The following is a 24,157-nucleotide window of genomic DNA, read 5'->3' as shown; positions in this document are numbered from 1 at the left end:
AGGCACTAAATAGATAATAGATCAACACCACTGGGACTTCACCAACTGGTTTTTGGCCATAACTCAATAAGTCATATGCTAATTAGGATAATTTCACACAAATCTCTAATAGGATCAAATTATGAATTCATGACATTTTGAACTGACATGACTATAACATGTAAATGTACTATTTGGTTAAGGCTTACAAGCGTGATCTATCACATGACAAACCTTCACTGAGGCAGCCACTTTCAATGGGCGGACATTTTTAATCAACTTGGGTCATTTCTGTCCAAAACAGCTGTTCATTTTCATTTCTCTTTCAACTATTGTGTTAAGTCTGTCTACCTGATATGTCTAAGGATATGCCAGTACTGCTATATACTATTTTATACATTTGTGATTGATGTAATACGTTTCTATGACTGGAATTAGAGACATGCAAACTACTGCAGCTCAAAATATTAACAACATAATTGGTCAGATTCATGTGTTAAAAGTAACCAGCACAACCTTCTGCTAGCGTCATAAACACTTCCCACACATTGTCTTGATAATTCTGTTGGTAATCGGTTTTTCAACAGTCTAAGTAAGCTTAAATGAATTGACAGCATCCACTCTACTGGGTATTTGTGCAGTTGGAATTATAAAACCACATGTTCCCTTATGTTCCCCCTTCCCACGTTCACGTCTTCTGCAATCTTGTTACCTACAGTTTGTTACATTTATTATTAATGAAAAAAGAGGCTTTAACGTGGTTTGTAAAAAGGTATTTACCTCAGTTCCTGGCCTTTATTGTCCCCAAGGAGACATTTGTCTGACAGGAAAGTATAACAAAGAACACAGACCATAAAATCTCATAAATATGTAACACAAAGTGCAAATATGCTGGAAACAAATGCTTTAGAGTGCCATTTGACAGCATTACATATAACTCAGAGAGTACGCCCAACCATTATCATCCCACCCAAAAAATTGGTGTTGTTGACAGAAATGTTTTTTAATTCTGTACAGTATGTTCATTAGAATGTTTCTGTTGGAATGTAGCAAAACAACAAATCTCACACTAAATCCTCTTTCCAAAACACGTGCAAACCCCAACACCTACTCCCATATACTGCACATGCCAGGTTGCTGCAGCTCCTCACACTTTGTGTCACACTGTATGCATAATATGAAATGACAGGTATTATCTGCAGGCCCCGAGCTCCTGGACCAGACTCTGACACGGCCCTGTGCCACGACGTCGTGGCATGCTGCATTGTGACGGCTCCTGCTGACAGTCCCTGTGATACAGTCACCTTTTACACAAAGCATGCAGGGAAAAACACTATGACTCATTTAGTGGTAATAGCAGAGGGGAGCAGGGGCAGTTAGGATGCAGGGCGCTTGGCACGGACGTAATTTCCTCTGGCCATCTGTCAGACTTGCATCAGGTCTGTGTGTGTGAGCACTGCCCACTAAGTCAAAAGAACAGAAGTGACAACACACAGTACTGTCTGGGGTTAATCAATAAACAAACACAAACGCATCCGCATGGAATTAAAGCACACACGTCTGACTCACTTTCCTCTTGAGCTCATCCCGGTTCATTTGGATTTGGTGTGTCAGCTGAAGGCGTCACAGGAGGCCTTAGCAGATACGACCTGTCGTCAGGGAAGGGATTACAACACACAGGATGGTTTGGAGACAGATTGAGAGCCCAAAGGAGAGGAAAACTTACAGTAGGAGTAACGGGGATTTGCTTTTAATGCATTTGAAGTTTAACAAGCCATCCTCCCTTCCAAATTCCCTGCTGGATTTTTCTATACATGAAAATAAGAGGGTATACAACTTTTCTTTGGAATAACTTAAGCAATAATGACATGTTAGCTTTCAATAAAACAGTGTAAGCAACCATAAATCGTTTTCTCCAATCCAAGCACTGTCTGCCTGATCTTAGACAAACATGTCCTTAAAACACTGCGGATGTGTGGGTGGAGCAACTTCCTTCCACTTAAGTATAATTGCATGCTAAAAGAGAGGCAAGGGCATGGGTGCCCTGACCCACGACCAATAGCTGTAATGTATCCAGGGAAAGTCTAAAGAGTGCCACATGGGGATTCTGCTTGATTCAAGTTACGCTTTTGGGTTCAAAGGAATCACATTTATCCAGTTAAGCTTTCCTCTTCAGATAACATTGGTCCTGATTTTGACACACTACAATTCCTTTGACAAGAGAAGTGTATTTCTTGTTTTGCCTACCCCTTTGACTTGTTTGTGTGCAAATCAATAGGAGTGTGTCACACACAGAGGGACACCTTGTCTCGTCTGTCGGACCCAGTATCGATGTTTACTTTGCTGCTTCACTCAGAGATACAGAGATAAGAGAAACAGCGAAGCGATTCTGTGACATACAGTTAACGAGTCAAGAGAGCAGCATTTTTGCCATTATTTGCATGGAAAACTGTGCCGCATTAACCCCAAGCCCAACTGCATTTGCATCTAATCTCACCAAATGCTTTTCTATATTTATTTCGAATTATTTTTGACAAAAATGGCTGCACTTGTTCAGGTTCTTCTGATACTGTAGTTTCCATGTACTGCGGATACTTCTGTCACATATCTTCAAGTCAAGCCCTTTATTTGCAGAATACAATGTATTATTTAACAGTTTGGATAACTTTGATCCCTTTCTTATCTCATTAATAAACAATGATTGTCATGAGTTTGATACGAAACATTTTTTAAATGGAAACCAGGCGATTGTACGGTAATTATGAACCTGGAGCCAGGAGATGACAATCAACAACAGATACCAGCACATCTAAATCTCACTCATCACACTTTGCATCTTGTTATATCCACACAAACATCGAAGCATAAAACTGACATGCTGTGGTTTTATTGGCATCCAGTGGTGACTCCATGAAATAGCACGGCCTTTTAAACCACATGACGTTTTAGCACTTTTTTATACCATTCAAACAAACAGACAGGATATGAATTAGGCAATAAACTAGGACAGAACATCTGCCTTTTGGCTCTAGCTTCATGTGTAAATGACAAAGTGATAAAAGTGATATCAATCCTCTTATCTAAATCTCGACAAAAACACAACAACAGTATCGCATCTAATTTATAATCATTATTTTTAGTTTATTAATAACTTCAAATACCACATTTATTTACCATCAGGATGTTGGTCAGGCATCACAGAGTGTCATTGACATTTGATTGTAATGTTTTATTTCCCTGTGGACACTATGCTAAGAGAGACACACTCACAATGAAATTGCTGCGAACAGAAGCCTTTAAACCCCCCCCCCTTTCGCTCTGCATGGGTGAACATTTGTGTGGTTTGCCTCATCACTCTGTTCCTTAGGGGGCTCACTTCATTTGTATTACATAACAATGGGAATTAAACAATACTGTTACTGGTAGCAACATAGTATGAGTGATTTAATTGCCCTTAAATGCTACGGTTGAAGTGAGACTTCTTGGCTTCATATTCGGCTTCTCGGGGTTTGGGTCTCCATGGTAACAAATAAGAGCCTCCCTCAGAGCCTGTCAGTGTGTGTGTGTGTGTGTGTGTGTGTGTGTGTGTGTGTGTGTGTGTGTGTGTGTGTGTGTGTGTGTGTGTGTGTGTGTGTGTGTGTGTGTGTGTGTGTGTGAAGTGAGATAAATAGGGTTGGGTAGCACTAGAATGCATTGGTTTGGTTCTACTTTGTCACTCCTCTCCAACCTTCATCCCCTAACTGTGACCCTCTTTGATGTTGTAGTTTTAGTGTTAATGATGGTGAGATTCCTTATTATCAGAGAGGCCTGGAGAAAAGGGAAATGATCATTGGTGAACGTTGTATATCACTCCTCTTTGTGTCCTTTCATTTGTAAAACTCTAAAATGTCATAGTTGAACATGAGTTGATTCTCAAGCCGGCTTCTGAAACAGCAGGACTGCTTAACCACAACTAAATGAAATTCATTGCTTTTATATGGATATGAAGTTTGGATTAGACATGATAGACATGGCCCAGTAAATGTAAATGCGCTCCCTGAAAAACACATGGACACATGTTCATGCACCGATCAACATTTGAGAGCAGCTTCATCAGTATTCTGTTCATGGAGGCAATCATCTGCTACGACTCCCAAACATCGTCACTCACCATCAACCTATACCTGCTCTGCACTGAGGCCTTCATCACACATCAAAAAACACAATACACACACTGATTAGGTCATGAATAGAGGTTTATATTTGCCTTCAAAATCTCCTGGGTGCCACAAATGCTGGAGGTCCAGATAGAAAAGGTAGAGCAATATCTGACAGTGACAGCTGTAGCTCCATTGACTTACATTGTTGATGAAAGGGAGTGGTCTGACGATTTACCTTGATTTGGAACTTGACTGTTTGGATGTCAGCAGCTGTGATAACTCATAAGCAAGCTAACTTAGCAAAGCTAGTGCTCTTGTAGTAGTTCTGGTGTTCTACGCTTTCGGCCTATTAAAAGCTCTCAAACGAAACAATCTCAAATGTGAAGGAGAAAAATCCAAGTAACATTTTAAGTAGAGAAATGCTTTCTCTAAACAGGAGAACACAGTTTTAAGCTCATTTTGACATCTGAACTCTTTTAGTTCATGTGTTTGGTTGAACTCCTGAGATTTTATGATGAAAGCTTCCTTCCTATTTGATATCAAACTCCTTCTCCTTGAAATGCAGTTACTTGCAGATGACTTTAAGTCTCTTTTGTCTATTACACCTCAGCTCGTCCTGTAAACCACGTAAAGGCTTGTGAGGGGTGCAGGGTGTCTGCACAGGGAGGAGATAGCCCTGTTCTGTTTATTCTGTTTCTCGCCCAACAGAGGATTTCATGTGCAGCTGAAAGATTGACGATGATGCTGACGGTGTCTGACTCTGACTTACAGTGTCAGTGGGGCAGAAATTAAGCACACGAGAAGCAGCTGTGAAGGCAAAGTCAGCGCTAGTAAATGTAGCAAAGAGGTGTCAGGGACTTGTTTATGAAGTGGGTCAACTCTCATCGGGGAAATAAAGATGGAAGAGGAGCAAACTCAACGGTAGGAAGATGTGCTGATACATGCTGGGTCGCAGGTGGAGAGATTGAAAGATTGTTTGGTGATTAAGGCACATTTAAGGTAGTGAAACAGTAGAGGATGTCACTAACTTTGTTTACTCTTAATTAGCTACACACCAGTATGCACACTTTTGCATCAATTGGAGGGGAGAAAATGTCAAAAGATTATCTTCAAGCATGAGATTCAGTTAACCGCTACAAGCTGTTCGGATACAAACATGATGTTTCTGACTCAGTATTTTCATCCTGACCTGTCTTCTTTTGAAGACCCTAATATGCAGTGCCTACCTGCTCTTTTAAAAAACTGAAAATGACTCAAGCTTGTACAGTAGGTTTTATAAGCTGGGGAGACAGAGATATATTCACAACAGAATACTTAGCTTGCATAGTATTCAGTTATTTTTTGAATACTATACAGTATTTGTAGTTAATGACACTTATTGTATGTCATGCACAGGATGAAAAAGGGTATATAGAACAAATGATTATGCAGTATTTAATCGTGAGAAGTTTTGGCTATATTCCTTGATACCGTATAAGCAAATCCATCCAATTCCACTAATTGGTCTATAGATGAAGAAAACATAAAGTAATGAGAGCCTCAGTAGCATTCTAGGTCTGTCATTTTAAAGCCTTTGCCCTCATACTGTAATTCTACAAGAAGACCATTTCAGGCTGGAGTTCACTCAGCTGTTCGGCTGTCAGTGTTTAGACAGAGCCGTGTGGATATGACTGAAGATGTGTTGAAGTGTGCATGTGGAGGCTAGTGGTTGTGGGCTTTAACTGAGGCTTGTGGTTAAATAAACGTCTCTAAACATTTAAGATGCTTGGTTGAATACTGACAAACCTAATACGGATGCACGATGATAGACTAAATAATGGCACTCTGGATTTTTATATCACATCTACCACTGTTCAGAGAGATGCATAAATAAAGAGTTTAAAATGCAATATGATTAATACTAGAGAGACAGATGGATAGAGAGAAAATGGGCATGTGGAAAGGAGAGCCACACAGCCTAGTTTTAATTAATCATCAAACAGACGGCTGGGCTGGGGGGACAGGGACTGCTATTATCATACAAAGATTTTGTATTTTCTAATGTGGTCTTCGTCAACTGGTCAAGAACCTTTAATCGGATGGTATTGCTCCTACACTTCTTAAATCCTGAGCTTAAACAGATTTGAATATCCTCACATGGTAATGCTCTTAACACCTACAGACATGATTGCTACTATGGATGTTTATGGATGTGTGTTTGCCGTTTTAGCTGGGAGAAACACAACAAACGAGGAGCTGGAGAGCATGTTGGAGAGTGACAACCCGGCTATCTTCACCTCCGGGGTAAGCATACAATAATGCCAACAAAGCAAATGTTTTAATCTACTTCTATTCCTCTCATAACTCTTTCCATCTGTTGATCCCTTTTAGATCATTATGGACAATATCACAGAGCAAGCTATGAATGAGATTGAGACACGGCACACTGAGATCATCAAGCTGGAAAACAGCATCCGAGAGCTTCACGACATGTTCATGGACATGGCCATGCTGGTGGAGAGCCAGGTGAAAACATATTCTCTACCTACAGCTCTGTGGTTTGGGGTCCAGCCAAATGCATGTCAACACAAACCTGCAAACACATTCATAAATTGGCGATACATTATCCAACATGGACGCCACTGACGACATAAATAAGACTTACAAATCCAGTTTGTAGATTTAGTTTCTCCCTGTCAGTGGTTTAAAAAAGTGCCTTGGCTAATGCAAAAGTTCGGAAGCACACTGTGTTCACACAGTGGTGAAATCATTAACCAGCCATCCAGCTGCAGCAGCTTCTCCCCGTCGTGAAAATAACTCTTCTTCAGACAGACGCAACTGGCAGTCAATTTACATACAAGTTGTAGAGCGTATTTCAGTCAGGAGAGACATGTGAATAAACAAAAGATAAAACATCATTACAACAGATGATATGTGATGATAAATCATGATAAAAAGTCTTCAACGCTTAGATTCTGCAGAAAGGTTTGTAATGGAGGGGCGTCTGCCATGAGCAGCAGCAAGATACTGTTAATCACCCGATGATGATGATACGGCAGAGTCTGGGTGGCTGTGACTAAAGAATCTCTGCAAACTGGGCTGAGAAGGGGAGGTTGAAGTGTAACGGCACTAAAGGCAGAGACATCATCTTATTTAATAGGAGACAGAAGAAAGATAATAGGCCATCCATGGAGGTGTGTTGCTGTGCTACTGGATAGATGTGACCAGCTGATGAGATCAGCTGATAACATGATTGACAGCCTTAGTTAATCACAGGAGGAAATGATGAGTGAGCATGATGAGAGTAGGGAAAGGCAGGATATTTAATAACCTTGATTTTAAATAACCTGCAGGCCTAAGCATACCAAATATTATTCTTCCTCACTGAACCTATGCTATTTTCATTAGAGTTAAAGCAGTGGGTTCATCAGTGCTGAGTGTGTGTCCAGAACAGATGTTGGTGCACAAATAATGAATGCCTTAAAATGAGCTGATAGGAATTTAGTCATTTGGGGATTTATGCCATGAGTCCATTTTTAATTCTAATGCTGCATTCAAGAACTGGGGGAAATATGATGTTGGGGTCTTTCAAATTGGCCACTAATTAGCCTTGATTTAACTTGCTGTTTTATAAGAGACTTAAATCATAAACAAACTGTAATTTTTGCAGGGTTTTGTAAATTGAAAACACATAATTCTCCTGGGGTAGAAATATGATTATGTTAGAGAACAGAGGCTCTATATACATTGTACGGTGGAACTTGCATCATGCAGTGAGCAGTGCACATCATTGCATGAGTAATATGACGTTCTCTTATAGCTTCTTCATAGACACACATATATATTTATGAGTTGCCTTTACTCTTCTCAGTGAAGTGTCTTGCTTCATGTAAACCTGTATGTCTTGCCTGTATATGTGACTGTATGATTGTCTTAGCTGAACCCCCACAGAGATTCACTGTTTCCCTCAGAAGAAATACACATTATGAATTATGCAAAAGTTCTGAGCTCATGCATAAAAGATAATATGCTAAATGACAAATATGAAAGAACATGGTTGCATTTAAGTTATTTGAATTATAGCACAATGCAATAGCAGACTTCCCCTCATAATTGAAGTGTTGGAGTGATAATTGTGTGTGTGTGTGTGTGTGTGTGTGTGTGTGTGTGTGTGTGTGTGTGTGTGTGTGTGTGTGTGGCCTAGCATTACTATACTTGTGGGGAGCTAAATCTGTTTACACAGTCACGTGTGGGGACTCGCCTCCCTTATGGGGACAAATTGGAGGGGAATCATTAATTTTAGGGTAAGGGTTAGGCATGTGTTGGTTATGGTTAAGGTTAGGATAAGTCTCCAGGAAATGCATGTAAGTCAATGTAATGTCCCCTAAAGTGATGTGTGTGTGTGTGTGTGTGTGTGTGTGTGTGTGTGTGTGTGTGTGTGTGTCTTTTTCATTGTGTTGTCACAAATATGAATTCCCTACATGTAATTAGCTCAATTACTAACTTTTCCCTTATTAACAGAGCACCACACATTTAAAGATTATAATTCTGTCTTTTGTTAATTCTGCCTTCCTGAGCTTTGCACTCTCTTTTCTCTCTGCTTCTACAACACTGTCATCACCTCAATGACTGTAAGCTCTCGAGAACAGAGAACAGCGATCCCCTCCTAATGCAGAAAGGTAATTTTCGATGATTCCTAATTTGTTCTTTCTTTTTTTATTCTTGAATCACAGTTGCAGTGGATGCATGAAGAACTGTAAGGATTACCTTAGTTGTCACTAACAATTTTCTTTTTAACAATCCTCCATCAATGCTTAATTTGAAATATGGACTTTCTTTATTAATTCATGCTGATTAAAACATGGTAAATCACATTCTGCTTTCACAAGTTAAGCAGAGCAGTATGTTTTCCACAGCAGTCTTTCCCATTCTCACACATATTGGCATCAATGTAATTAAAATAGGTTAATGTAATATCATTCTTATGTGGTTGAAGTTGGTATCAATGTGAGCTCTCACCAACACTACAATGACTGTCTCTTTTTTATTGTTCAGGGTGAACTGGTGAACAACATCGAGCGAAGTGTGCTGGGCGCTCAAGAATATGTGCAGCAGGCAAAGGACAACATCCCAAAATGCAAAAAGTTCAAAAAGACAGGCAAACGGGTGAGATTGAAAATGCATATTCAACGAACTGACTAATTATTTCCTTTCTCCCTTTCTGCTTCCCCTTCTCTCTACTTCTCATTCTCACCCATTATTCCTCCCCTCCCTCCCTCCCCTCCTCTCCATCTGTATCCATTCCTCTTTCTACTCCTGCCTCCACATCTGGCTCCCTCTTTCTTCTTCCTGTCTGCATGTCTTCCACACCTCCTCTTTAACTAACCTCTCCTAGGGGGAAATGATAGACCGCATAGAGTACAATGTGGAGCACTCAGTAGACTATGTGGAGAGGGCAGTATCAGACACTAAGAAGGCGGTTAAATACCAGAGTAAAGCCCGGAGGGTGAGTCTCATATACCACGAAAAAAATGCATGTGCACAGACGTGCTATCACATGAATAAATCACTTCTGATCGTTGCATGTATTGTTGGCAGTGTGTAACTGTGGACAGAGTGTGTGCATGTGCTCTGCATGGTGAGCATTTGTGTCGTGAGTGTAATCTACATTTTCTACAGCAGTGATTTCAAACCAGGGGTATGTGTTCCCCAGAGGACCTAGCTGCAGTTTCCAAGGTGTAACCTATATCTAAAAACAAACAAACAAAATAACACAACTGAAAAACCACTTGCTGCTGAGAGTTTGTGAAATCTGATAAGTAAGCAGTAGGATGAGCTAAATAAATAACTTAAAGAAGGGATGCAGTTTTTGAATGTCCAACATCAACCTCCAGATTTCGCTCTTAATACATACTAAAAACTACCAAAAACACAATATTGTTTTTTTTCACTTTGGTTTTGCAAGGATTTCACATTTATTCTAGTGTGCTTAAGAGGTGCCGATAAGTGGATATTGTGAAGCTTGGACAGAGGCAGGGGAGCTGTTGATCACAGTGTGAGTAGATGAAGGGATATTGAGCTCCTCTCAATGTGCTGTAGGGACAGCAGACAAAAACACTTTGAACGACTGGACCACTTTTCATAAAAAGGGTTATTTACTGCTAACTTCATTTTGACAACCTGCACCACAGTGGAACAACTCTGCCACCTCCTGGTTTATACAGCAACACTCAAAAGTAGAGGCATTTCATACATCACATGAACCTTATTTACAAAAGGGTCATCTACATGATTTTATCCCCACTCATAATTAAAGACTAATATTTTTCTTTCTTTCCCTACTTTTGATATTACTCTCAGTTTCTCAATCGTTCTCTTTCTTTATCCAAAGAATATGTATCTGACACAATGCGCTCCTTTCCCCCCATCCAGAAGGTGATGCTGATAGCGGGTTGTATTGCAGCAGGTGTGATCGTCCTCATTATTTGCCTCGCAGCTGGACTCAGTTAGGACCCCTAGAAATCCATAGAGCTGTCGATGCCTCCCTCTCAGTGTGAAATGTAGAAAGTGAGCTCTGTCTTGCGCAGTCAGTTACTGCTAACTGCTAAAGACAGTCGAATAGTATGTAATCAAATATTTTACATTTTATTTACAGTTTTTATATATATAATATATATATATATACTTTTTTCAAATACCTTGAGGAACTTTCTTGTGCTTTGTGTCTGCTTGTGTCATGATTCACGTACTTTTGTCATGTGCATGTTCTGCATCCTGTATTACATGTTTTTGTATACATACACAACTCTGCAGAGGTGTGATTTCATTCATTGATCATTTAAAAAATGGTCTTGAAATAAGAGCAAAATATTTTTTTAAGTGATAAAATGTTTCCCTTTATAAAGTATTAAGGAAATATTTCTACTGTTTGGGAAATACACTAATTTGCATTTAGGTGAGAGGATTGGTTAAGATGATGTGTAACAACAAGTTGCATAACGTTTTCTTAGCATAGAGCAGTGACTTCTGATGTTATTCACTTATTCAAAAAGTTTCACGTTTTTGGGAAAGTTTGAAACATATAAAATATGTATGGTTTACTTTTTTTAAAGTTGTTTGCAGTACCACGAGTACCCATCGCACTGATTGGCATGAAAGTATTTATTTTGACATTTATTTTTGGAATTCAAATTAACTGAACTTTATCAATGAGCTTAAAGACGTGCTCATATGTGTGTGTTGTTTTACCTTTGGACATAGCCACACACTTTTCCCCTTTATTATTTAAATTAAGCTAAGCTGACCGGATGCTGGCTTCATACTCGTTTACAATAGTGTGGTATCAATCCTCTCATATAACTTTGTTTCATACTCAAAGAAAAAATGGACAATCTTGGTAAAAATCGAGCCGGTGTATAAGACTGCTGTAAGCCTTTTTCTTGATGTAGTTCCACGCATATTATACAAATAGTGGCTTTAAATATGAAAAAGATTCACATTTGTGGATTGTGTAAATACATGTTGTTAAATTATTTATGTTTTTTAAAGTAGATGATGTGGAAATGCTTCTTAACCACAGTCACATTCCAAAACATCCTCAGATACATCCTCAGATACATTCAAAGTATTTATCCAAATCTGAATTTTGTCTTAATTAATAAAACATCTTGTAACATGTGTTAAAATAAAATACAAAATCATATATCTAACATGTTTTCCTCTGCTCCCCATTTGCTGCCATGGATGACTGTTTTTCTATTCTTGTTTACACTTTACAGAAGAAAATTATGATTATTATATGCTGTGTGATTTTGGGAGTTGTCATTGCCTCTATTGTTGGGGGGACGCTGGCTTAAACCTCAACCACAGTCACACAAAGACACACAACCACACACACACAACAGAGCAAAAACACAACCGATACACATTTTCTGTTTCCTGTTTTCATAAATGCAAAGTTAAAACATGTTTAGCGCAAGGTGCTTTACATTACTGACACATTCTGCGCACGGCGTACAGGGCCAGATGTGTTTTCGCATGAGTTGCTACTTTGTAAATGTGTGGTGCTGCTAGGTTTATCTGAGTGTTGAATGTTGTCAACAATATAATGATGTTTCCAAAAGTGAATTCTTGAATGAAAAGTTACTTAGCGACTTGTAACACTATACTAATACATTCCAACTTCCAAATATGACAGTTATTCGGTTGTAAAGTATATTTTGTGTTGTACAGGCAAAAAGATGGGCCACTAATCTGCAGTGTTTTCAGAGCCACGTTATCTATAGATACATATTTATTTTTATTTTACTCTCTGTCTCTGATGTCCTCTACCTCCCTTCAAAAGCTCTGCATGGTTTGGTTCACTGTAAAGTAGTGTTTATTTTCTATTGCAAAGGGGACGACGTGTTGGATATTTTGCTTGTAGAATTGTCACACTGCCAAGTATCTTTTGTCGTTTAACTTCACTCATCTGGCCTAACCAGTTGTGTTACGACATGCTCTATTTTTGTGTGTGAGTGTGTGCATCGGAAAGAGGATATGTTCATTTGTAGTTTCATGTTTGAAAGTACTGAGTGGGATGAGAACATGAGCGTTTGATATTAACCACCTGTGTCTTTGTTTTGTATAAAGTGTAAACAGACTCTCTAACACTGCCAGTATGTTCAAATAAACTGTTCAAAGTCTAGTCTGATATGGATTGGTAATTCTGTTCTGTAAGTGGCAAACCCTTGTTGTTTTATGTATTTTTATAAACCACGAGCTTTAAACAGAACATATCTTTCTGTCAAGCTACTTTATTTTTATGAGTGAACATGGTGCGTCAGTGAAAGCATGAACTTAAAGTAGCCCTGTTAAAGACTCTCATGACAAGCACAGACTGTACCCATGTGACCATGTTGCCTACTCAACGTGTTGCCTTTGTGTGGTATTGTAATGACATCGTTTTGTTTGTTTAATATGAGTTTATTTTTTATTTTCAAGTAAAGTTTGTCTGAAAAATCCCATACAGAGTTTGTGCATTGATTTTACAAAGACATGATGTTTAGGTGTTTAAAATGGAAATTATTGTATTTTTAAAAACAGTTTCATAACTGTGGCATTTCTGATAAGTCTTAAGTCCCGGTTTCAGATTTATGAAGAAATGTTTCATAGTTTACATGTTAGCTGTTGTGTTTATCTGGGTGTAAACTGTAATGTGTGGACGTTTGGTGGGCCTGTAAGTATAGATTAAATAATCATCATGATCAGAGTAAATGTTGTCACACGTTATTCATCTGGTTTCTCATTTTAGCCAAACCCAAACACAGCCTGCAGGTTTTATAATTCTGAGGTTTGTTATATACTGGATGTTGTCTTTACGGAGGGAGGCTCTTGTGGTGTCTGTTTAAAGTGATGGTGTGAAACCATCTGTGGTATGTGTTGATGTTAAATAGCCAGGTCCATCTACAACTGGTGAGGAAACATTGATTGATGCTATAACGTGTGGCCAAAAAAAACATTTAATTTCTCTCCTTTCCATGAACCTGTTCAGTGTATCTAATATGTGTATATAGGTCAGAGTGGCAAACAAAACTAAACTTAGCATCACTACCTTATAGTGAAGGATTCATACATTTTCTGATTATGATTTGTTTTTTTCGTAGCCAGAATATTGATGAAGTATTGAGTATCTGCTCCCACACGGTTAATATAATTAAAAAATATATATGTTTTAAGAAAAGGTAGTTTTGAAAGTAGAAATGCTTTGGAATTTTCAAGCAAAATGACACTATATACAAAACCAATAATGAATATATCAAATGATTACATACTGTGGTGCATCAACACTGCAAGCATATTATTAGCTACCGTTATTATCCCATCACTATCACTGTGCTTTATGATGAACGTTTTAGTGAAAACATAAAATTCTACTTTGTTTTATATGTAGACCTGAGACATCAGCTAAGGGCAGTTGAAAGTCTTTCAATTAGTGTACAGTTGTATTAGTGTATAAAATAATGTAAATACATGTTTTGTTTTTACAAATGTAATGTTTAACATCAGTTATTATTTGTTTGCTTTTACTGTGAGGAAAGTGTTAATGGACAGTAAAATGTCAAAAGGACATACAGTAGTTGCCCAACAAAAATGGGAAGTAAATCCTTACAATAAGAGAAAGAAATTGATATTAGGCGTCTTTGAGCAACTGATAAAAGCGCTTGATGAATAAAATGTATTATTATTCTAATTATTATTATATTGTATGCGTGTTCAAGACAGGGCTGGACTGGCCATCTGGGCATTTTCCCGGTGGGCGGACGTGCCTTTTGGGCCGACACGTCATTTTTTTTTTTTCTGAAGTCCCGGCCCATAAGACGGGTAGATTGGCCCTCTGTTTAAATGTTTTTAGTAATTGACACTGGGCCGGCCCAATCAAATCTTTAATCACCTCCCCCTTTGGCCGCTCGGTGTGCATCATTAAATCACGCCCCCAGGAGGTGCCGTAGATTGAAGCCTTGCCGTAGATTGAAGCCCTGTTCGCGGGGATGCGCAAACGTGACGTCATCGCCTGTATTGAGCGTTCGTCTAGTTTAAAAAGCTTTTCTCTCTCTTTTGAATGATATATTTCCCATCAGATTAAACAGCAAACGGCTGAATAAATAATGTGCATACAATTGCGAGGAGGCTCGTTTTAAGGACACTTTTCAGATAGTCACAATCTTCGTATTGGAACAAACTTCCGTTTTTGAGTGCAGTCCCACTCTGTTATATTCCTCCTTCCTACAGAACAGACAATGACAGGATAATATGTGATTTGTCAATAGTCCTATTTCTTAAAACCTTCTCTGTTGTTTAAGTGTCTGATAACCACGAATAGTAAGCAATGATATAACAGTAATTATATCACATGATCATGTCAGACACTGTGTTATTTTCAATCAAGCCTAAAAGATAACGTGTTCAAACTGGCTTCACTCACTTGAATTGCTCTTTTGAATATCATTTTTATATATCCCTACTCAACACATGTTTGTATTGTAATGCCACTCGTATTTTTTTCCAATTGTATTTTAAGGTGACATTGAATGCTTTTAAAGGTGCCCTAAAATAAAGTGTATTATTGGTGTCAATAGGGAAGATCTGCACTGTTCTTCAAATCTTCCTCAGGATAGAAAGTCTGCTCTGCCGGATTTGGAAGCCCCTTAGATAGTCACAGACTCACCAAAATCACACTGGTGCTTGCTGTTCCCCTCTAGTTTGTGCTCACCAAAGCATGTTACTCTGGGCCTAGCATTTTACTAGAGGGGAACAGCAAGCACCAGTGTGATTTTGGTGAGTCTGTGACTATCCTGGCCAAAATTACAGCGGGCGCTTCAAAATCCGGCAGCTCTAACAACTGCACTGCCGGATATGGAAGCCCCTCTTTAGTTTTTCACCTGCAGGGCCCAGAGTGAAATGCTTTGGTGAGCATAAACTAGAGGGGAACAGCAAGCACCAGTGTGATTTTGGTGAAGTTGTGACTATCCTGGAGAAAGATATAGGGGGGGTTCCAAATCCGGCAGGAGAAATACCTGCTCTGAACATGTTATGTATGAGAACAGTGCAGATCTTCCCTTTTGACACCAATAATACACTTTATTTTAGGGCACCTTTCAAAGCATTCAATGTCACCTTAAAATACAATTGGGAAAAAATACGAGTGGCATTACAATACAAACATGTGTTGAGTAGGGATATATAAAAATGATATTCAAAGGAGCAATTCAAGTGAGTGAAGCCAGTTTGAACACATTATCTTTTAGGCTTGATTGAAAATAACACAGTGTCTGACATGATCATGTGATATAATTACTGTTATATCATTGCTTACTATTCGTGGTTATCAGACACTTAAACAACAGAGAAGGTTTTAAGAAATAGGACTATTGACAAATCACATATTATCATGTCATTGTCTGTTCTGTCGGAAGGAGGAATATAACAGACACTCAAAAACGGAAGTGTATTCCAATACGAAGATTGTGACAGATCTGAAAAACGTGTCCTTAAAACGAGCCTCCTCGCAATTGTATGCACATTATTTATTCAGCCGTTTGCTGTTTAATCTGATATATCATTCAAAAGAGAGAAAAAAGCTTTGAAAAGGGTGAAAAAACGGCGAACGCTCAATACAGGCGATGACGTCAGCTTTGCGCGTCCCCGCGAACAGGGCTTCAATCCACGGCAAAGCTTCAACCTACGGCATAACAGGTGTTAACATAACACCGGCCGTTGAAGCCAAACTGCATTGTTTTTCGAGAAAAACAAAAGTTCGAGTTAGAAATGGCGAAGGCCAAGCGAAAAGGGGGAGCAGAAAAATTGCGGGCAAGAAAAAAGCAGGCCCTTCGTGCTGATGCTGCCGCTTGTGTCAAAATAACCGACATGTTTAGTACAGGTGCAGGTCCATCTTCTTCTAACCCGTGGCCAATATTGGTGGTGAGAAAGATGATGAGAGAGTAGAGATGGGCGAGTCATGATTCATCCGGATCATTAACCCGGATCCTAGTAATGAGCCGGTCGTGACGAGTCTCCCTCTCGATTAACCCGAGTCCTTTGAGTCCTACACCTGATGTGACGTAACAATTAAAACTATAAATTGCGTCACTCTTTACTCTCTTTATAACGTGTACAATCACATTACAACGTTGTTGTATCCAGAGATCCAGCAGACTCGTCGCCATGCACGAATCAACAGCAAATTCAGCCCCTCCTCCGGCTCCTGCGAGAGTCCCGTGAGCCGTGAGTCGTTGGACTCGCGGGAGCCGTGAGTGAGCCGTGAGCCGTGAGTGAGCCGTGAGTCGTGAGTGAGCCGTGAGTCCGCAAATCTCTGAGTCTGCTGCGACTCGTCGAGGGAGCCGTGGGACTCGCGGGAGCCGTGCGAGCCGGAGGAGGGGCTGAGTCTGCTGTAGATTCGTCTGCTGGATCTCTGGATCTGCTGCCTGCTATATGTTACGGCTCTGAGTCCTCGTAGGCTACTGGTCTCTCTCGATCATTGACCTGGATTCACGGATCCCGCGATTTTTCCGGCTCTAAATTAAGTTTCAGTGTAGACTTCTAACAAAATGGTCATGTTGTGCAACAGTCTCCTGTAATAATATCTGCATTTCCAATAAGGATCTTACTTGGAAACTCGTTTATTTTGAACATGGCACACAAAAAGAAACAAATGATAGAAAATTGCAAAACAGTTAGAATATATAAAATGTAATTATACAATTATTATTATTATTATTATTATTATTATGAAAACACAATTGTGCAAAATTAGCTTAAGTACAGGAACATATTAAAATAACTATATACATATAATGCAAAACACTTATTTTTTTAAATGCACACACACACACATGTTTTATTAAAGCAAAAGACACTGTGTAGCGGAGGTTAATGTAACGTTAGTTTAATATGCTGGTTAAATGCAACAACTTTTCGGTTTCACCGGTAGGATTTCTACGGTCTTGGTCATGCTGACTCATATGACTCATATGACTCAAATGACTCGTATGATCCAGATCTCTTCAATGATTGACTCAGAAGACTCCGAGTCCATAAAATGATCCGGATTTGCCATCTCTAAGAGAGAGAGAGATCAGCGCGAGTGGGGAGAGCGAGGGGAACTCGCGGTAAGCAGAAGCTAAGAAAATTAGGAAAATATTATTATTAAGGTTATGATACTCTGTAGTTATGGAACCCATTAATATCCCTTTGATGAAGCACTAATAAGACAAATATTATAAGAGAAACATTCGTTAGCCTACAAGCTAGTAAGCTGGCTTTTTTAGGTTTTCCTTGGCAAGTTAAAATATAGCTTAATGGGACTCTGATACGTTGTCTCATTGAAAGTTAACCAACATTCATGAACAATTACTGTCAGCTGGCAGCTTGTTTTGTTTAGTTTATTTACTTATTTGGTTATAAGGGCAACAGTGGTCTTTTGGGACCTGAAAAATGTTTGTATTCTTTCACACACACATACGGGTTTTGGGCCGACGGCGACACCGTACTTCCGGGAGCCACCATTTTACGCGAGGTGCAACCAGGCAGAGGTTTTAGCCGTGTTACTTACTTGTTAGTTACAATACTTTGAAGATGATGAAGTGGTGTAGTGCTGGGACTTGTAGAAATCATCATTGGATGACAGATAGTGATGGAAAATCCAAGTTTTCTTTCTTCAAGTTCCCCAGTCACGAAAAACAGCCAGGACGGAGGGCCCAGTGGGCGAGAGCTTGCGCTCGCGTCGATCCCATCACTCACAAGTAGTGATGTGTCGGTCGCGAACGAGCCGGCTCAAAGAGCCGGCTCTTTTAAGTGAACGACGGGAGCCGGCTCTCGCCCGCGAACGAGCCGGTTTTTTTTTTTTTTTGCGGAGGGATCTAAATCGGCATGAAGGCACATTATGCAATGTGCACATTATCCCGCTTATTACAAGGCCACATTCTCAACAAAGTAACGACATGACTCCCAATATTAATTGAAATGCTTTTATGGATTTAGAAAATGATTTTATTGATTTAAAAAATAGTTGTATGTATTTATTTAAATTGACATGCATCCGCTAAGAAAAATAGTCCGTTGTTACTGTTTGAACTAACGTAGCAACGGCAGGAACTGCTTCGATAGTGTTTTTGAGGAGCTTTTTGATTACAGATTTGAAAACATCGTTGCTTGCTTTAAAAGTAGCACAATTCATGATGTCAAACCTTGGAAAGTATCTAGATATCCCTGCCCTAATGGTGCCAAAGTAACTGCACACTGAATATGTGTCGCAGGTTTGATGTCTATGTCTGGGCCGCGCTGCGTAAAAAGGAGGGTTTCTACCCCGTTACTTCTCTTCTTACTTCTACCTCTTCTGAGAGCCCATCAGCTGATCTCAAAGCACGCTCCCCTCTCCTGCAGGGGGGCGTGGTTTCTATAGCTAATAGTTACTGAAATAGAGCCCTGCTGTTTTGTCAGGGCCTTTTCTTTAAATATAATTTTAAAATGTCGATACAGTAGCCCCTTTTTTAAAATAGCCTAGTTTTTATAGGTGTTGCTATCTGTTTTGTGTAGCGTGGTTCTACAAGCAAGTCAGTGCATTCATTGGGTGGTATCAGAGAGTTACAAGGGTCTGTAAATGCAATGAAAACATTTGGCCACAGCAAATCATTTAAATTAAACATGTAATTTTCACTTTTGAATACTTCAGTACAAAGGATGTATTGAATAATTTAAGTGATATATGTGTACACATATACATCATTAATTAGTCAAAACAGGGCTACATTTGATTTAATTAAAAGGTATAATATGTGGTAAACTGAAGAGCCGTTTGGGAGCCGAAAGAGCCGGCTCTTCTTGGTGAGCCGAGCCAAATGATCCGGCTCACCAAGAAGAGCCGGAATTCCCATCACTACTGAGTGAAGAAACATTTACATTCAACATTTAAATCCCGCTCAAAACCAGGAGGGCTTGGCAGTTGGCGCATGCGCAATTCATTTGCAGTCTCGACGCGGGGGAGTGTGGTTGTCTCCTCTCTGCTCTGACTGCAGCAGCAGCTCTGCTGCGGCCAGGTAACTGTCAGTCTGAGCGCCTGTGAGTACTATGGGAGGGAGGCGGGGCTCACGGCAGCACCCGCGGCTCGTTAACTGCAGAACAATGTGAGTCTCCAAACACCAGAAAAGTCGCTAATAACACCATTATAAATCGCTAGATTAGTCGTTAGTCGCAGTTTTGACACAAATAAGTCGCCGGAGGGTTTGGAAATCTGCCAAATTTAACGAGAAAATCGCCAAGTTGGCAACACTGCCAAGGACACCGTGCAATATGTGTACATCTGCTCGGCACACTTCATTACTGGTAAGTTGAAGTTGTATTTCAGAACAACAACTATGTTTATGATTAATCTGATGTCCGCCGCTAGCCCGGACTGGACCAAACTACTGTTTACCTTCCTCTACAGCAGAATCATAGCATGGTAGCATAGCATCATGGTTGCTCTTATCTGTTTTTCAGGGCAGCCTTCCAAGGAGCTTGGCCATCCAGATTACATCCCGACCAATTTTGCTACGCCTGGGAAACTACCAACAGCTGACAAGTGCCAGAAACTGAGAAGGTTTTCGAAAATGCATGTATATACTGATGATATGCCTGGCCTAAATCGAACACTGTAATACTGTTGTGATAGATGTGAAGTATACAATTTTACAATAACATACCAGCTGTGGGTAGGTGTTAGTTATCACCCCTGGTAGGGCTGTGCAATTAATTGTATTTTATATAAATGATATATATAAATATAAATGTATCATTTATTTAATTTATGTTTGTATTGGTTTTTCAGTTGAATTATACGTTCAGGGTAAACAACAGTTAAAAAGATACTGTTCAAATTATTATTTGTTTTAAAGTTCAATAAATTGATTTTTCTAAGTCAATGAATAATCGTATTTAATAATCGTGATATCAATTATTGACCCAAATAATCGTGATTATGATTTTTGCCATAATCGCACCACCCTAACCCCTGGTATATGTAATGTTTGTGTGTATTAGGTTCTCGAATGCTATGTGTCGTCATGGCAAGAAGATGCTTGGCAAAGCAAATGGGCCCTCAAAAAAGAAGTGCAGAGTGGCTTACGCAGTCCCTGTTGGAGTGCAGGACACATCCCTTGCATCCTCCGAACCTCCACAGCATCAACCTACTCCTGTTTCGCCTCAACCGTCGACCAGTTCAGTGTCTCCACCTTCCGTGCCTCAACAGATGCTCTTTGATGAGATCTCTGCACTCAGGGCGGAAAGAGATGCTGCTTTTGCTGAGAGGGACCATGCTAGGGCCACCCTCAACTCTATCCGGCTGTCTTCTAACACTGTTGCTGAAAACAATGAGAAGTGTCAGTATTACACCGGACTAACTTGGCCCATTTTTCTAGCCACTTTTCAATTCTTGCTAGTTTCAATGATATGCAAAGGTACCCCATCCATCCCCTACATTGATCAGTTTTTTTTATATGATAGTGAAGTTGAAACATGGCATGAAGTTTGAGTATTTGGCAGACCAGGTAGGCATCCCTCAGAGCACGCTCATAGATCATTTTTGGAAGTGGATGGATGTAGCCTTTGTGAAACTGAAGCGTGTTGTTAGTTGGCCAGAGAGGGAGCGCATATTTTCTAATATGCCACCTGCATTCAAGGCTCTGTACCCTAGACTGACTTGTATCATAGATTGTTTTGAAGTGTTCATTGAATCTCCAGGGAACCTTAAAGCTCGTGCCCAAGTCTGGTCAAATTATAAGCGTCACACCACTATGAAGTTTCTTATTGGATGTAACCCACTTGGTGCCATTTGTTTTCTGTCTGATGCCTGGGGTGGGAGGGTGAGCGATGTGGAAATAGTATATCAAAGCGGATTCTTGACTAAATGTGACCATCACCCGGGTGACCAAGTTCTAGCGGATAGGGGGTTTACAATGAAGGAAGTTTGCGGGTATTGCTGGTGTAGAGCTGCTCACACCAGCATTCACTAAAGGGCAGAGTCAATTACCAGCCAAACACCTTGAATCCTCTAGGAAATTGTCATCGGTGAGAATTCATATTGAGCGTGTGATTGGCCTAATGAAAAACCGTTTTGTTATTTTGCAAGGCACTTTGCCGATTCGACATATTAAATCTCTGAAGGATGAGGCAGATCAGGTAGACAAATCAAGTGCAGATAAGATAGTTGGGGTATGTGCAATTTTGACTAACCTTGGGGGTGGGATTGTATACAAGGAATGAATTTGTATGTGTGGTTGCTAGTTCACATGCTTACATTTAGAGTTGACCATGTTATATTTTGTATGTTGATTCTGTGATACTTTACCTAATAAATTATTGTTACAAGCTGGCTCTGCTTGTAACATAAGGACAACAGTTCCATGCCGGAGTTGCCCAAAACAATCATTTATTTATCCAACACAGTGGTTCCAACAACAATAAAACAGAACAGAGGAGCGGTGTCCTGCTGCACCGAGCAGGGCAGCTGAGAGAGAGCGAGAGCCTGTTCTGCAGCCCTCTTATATCCTGGAATTAGCGCCACAGGTGGGTCCCATCACTGCTGATTACAAGAAACACACAGGTTACAGCAGCACCACCGGGTGGACAACCACAGGGTTGTCACACAATATACAACCAGAATATGTTCATAGTAAACATTTAGTTTCTACATACTGGAATCTACATACCCAGCTTTGCAGTCACAGTGAGCAGTAGTGATGGCAAAATGAAGCTTTGAATGAAGCGTCGAACCACTTGGACAATTGTGTCGGAAATAGGTTCATTTCTCGAAGCTTCAGTTACAGCGACCTCTCCTGGCGAAGTGCAAGGCTGCAGTGGGTTTAACGTATCATTGCCTTGAAAAATATTCGATGCACACACACACACTAAGACTGAATATCATGTTCTATTTGCAATTAAAGATTGATAATTGTGTGTATTGGGTTATTGAGAAGAGACTAGAGAGTGCTAGACATGTTTTTGGGTGGAGAGGGCCTTTTATCAGTTATTAAAGTTGAAAAGCAACGATTAAAATACGTCCATTCCGGGATTTGAACCAGCTGCGCGGAGGACATCGCTGCATTCGGGCCGCCGGCTGTACCCACTGGGCTATCTATTGCTTGAAATATTTAACTGTTTTTATATTACTGATAATTGTCTTTTTGTTCACAACTTCTCCACATTTCGAAGTGTTTCCCGAGCCAGAACGACCTATCTTACTTCCTGGCTTGCTCTATAATGATACTACAATTCAAATGCAATACCAACAACAACTCAACAGCAACAACGCAAACTACGACAACAACCCACACATTGCGCATTGTTTAGAGCGGTCATAAAGTGTTGAAGCGCTCAAATTTGAAACTGTTTCAACCTGTCACCTGTCAGAATCGAGACGAGGCAGTGCATTGAATCGCGTGAATGGACCGTGAACCAGTCAAGTGATTCATTCAGGAAATGAAGCAGTTGCTGCTTCGGACGTCACATGTCACGTGATTTGAAGCAGTTGCTGCTTCGGACGTCATATGTCACGTGATTTGAAGCAAGCTTCGAAGCACTGCTTCTATGGAATAGGAAGTCCAGGGTTGAAGCTCCGTTCGAAGCTTCAGTGTCAAACTGCCATCACTAGTGAGCAGCAACCACATCGCCACGCTGGGTAACGGCTGCCCATGGATGATGCGGCGGTTCATTCACCCGGAATGACGGTGTCACGTCAGCTCTCAGGACAGTGAGGGTTGTGTCATTAGGAATGATTTGCCTCACTGTCTGCACCCAACCAGATTCCAGCAGCTTGTAGGAGTCTAGTGCTTTGTAATTTTTCATCGCTTCTCTAGTGTGGACACCTTGTTGAAACACAAAGGTAAAACATACACTGTCACCTTATAATTAAACATCAAACATAGTAGGATATACTACCTTTGATTTGACAGCTGGTAAGCATCAATGTAAGGCTTAACACAGTGACAATAGCTACAATGCTGGTAGTACCAAATTATATCAATGGAGGTTATGTTTACAGCCCAGGGCCTGTATTACAGACCTTTATTAGTCCCACAGAGGGGACATTTGCATCGTTACAGCAGGAAAGAGCCACAGACAGCTTAATGTTACCTATGTTAAGAAAAAAGTACTAAGTTATGATATAATAAAATATAATAAAAAACGTGAGAAGTAAGAAAAAAAAATACTTTCCAAAATAAAAATCCTGTAACAGTCTTGGTGTTGCTAAGCTTCCTGTAGCCTACTGAATATCATAGTCTATTGTCTTAATCAATATCTAGTCAACTCTAAAATACCACATATATGCAATGGCATGATAATATTATTGTGACAAGTGGGGTATTCACCTGGTGTTTCCAGAAGATACACATAGATGTTGCCAAAATCCACCGGAGGCCACTTTCCAGGGTCATTTCACCATGAATCTGCAGGAACTCTATACGGGTAATCATACAACCCACACACAGTGCTGGAATTGGGCCGGTACTCACCGGTACGCAGTACCGGCACTTCTGGTTCTGACCCAT

The 24,157-nt window shown here is 40.0% G+C and overlaps 1 protein-coding gene and 2 long non-coding RNA genes across 8 annotated transcripts in view; 2 read left to right on the top strand and 1 right to left on the bottom strand.

Moving 5' to 3' along the window:
- Positions 1–13,352, top strand: part of stx1a (syntaxin 1A (brain)) — a 59,658-nt gene extending 46,306 nt beyond the window's left edge. Inside the window, exons 7-11 of one of the 6 annotated variants that reach the window (XR_004570322.1) lie at positions 6,328–6,401; positions 6,489–6,623; positions 8,831–8,853; positions 9,153–9,263; positions 11,876–13,352. Coding sequence is in view for 3 of the 6 variants with exons in the window: in XM_034229362.1 (XP_034085253.1) it covers positions 6,328–6,401; positions 6,489–6,623; positions 9,493–9,603; positions 11,876–11,953 (398 nt within the window). In the remaining 3 variants the exon portion in view is untranslated. Of the gene's footprint in view, positions 1–6,327; positions 6,402–6,488; positions 6,624–8,733; positions 8,777–8,830; positions 8,854–9,152; positions 9,264–9,492; positions 9,604–10,529 lie in introns of all 6 variants that reach the window. The other 5 variants (XR_004570321.1, XR_004570320.1, XM_034229362.1 and 2 more) reach the window with 5 other exon arrangements.
- LOC117554822 lies at positions 650–18,361 on the bottom strand. The gene is made up of 3 exons (XR_004570323.1): positions 18,187–18,361; positions 1,549–1,628; positions 650–1,477 (listed from the first exon to the last, which is right to left on the bottom strand). It is a non-coding gene; the product is annotated as an uncharacterized LOC117554822 (long non-coding RNA).
- A 1,345-nt stretch (positions 18,362–19,706) lies between these two features.
- Positions 19,707–21,569, top strand: LOC117554863. Its single transcript, XR_004570327.1, has 3 exons — positions 19,707–19,955; positions 20,112–20,211; positions 20,652–21,569. It is a non-coding gene; the product is annotated as an uncharacterized LOC117554863 (long non-coding RNA).
- The last annotated feature ends 2,588 nt before the right edge of the window (positions 21,570–24,157 follow it).

Source organism: Gymnodraco acuticeps, unplaced genomic scaffold (genome assembly GCF_902827175.1).
Source record: "Gymnodraco acuticeps unplaced genomic scaffold, fGymAcu1.1, whole genome shotgun sequence".
Taxonomy (NCBI): Eukaryota; Metazoa; Chordata; class Actinopteri; order Perciformes; family Bathydraconidae; genus Gymnodraco; species Gymnodraco acuticeps.
Note: the sequence above shows the minus strand (reverse complement) of the source record. Positions and strands in the feature narration are given on the sequence as shown.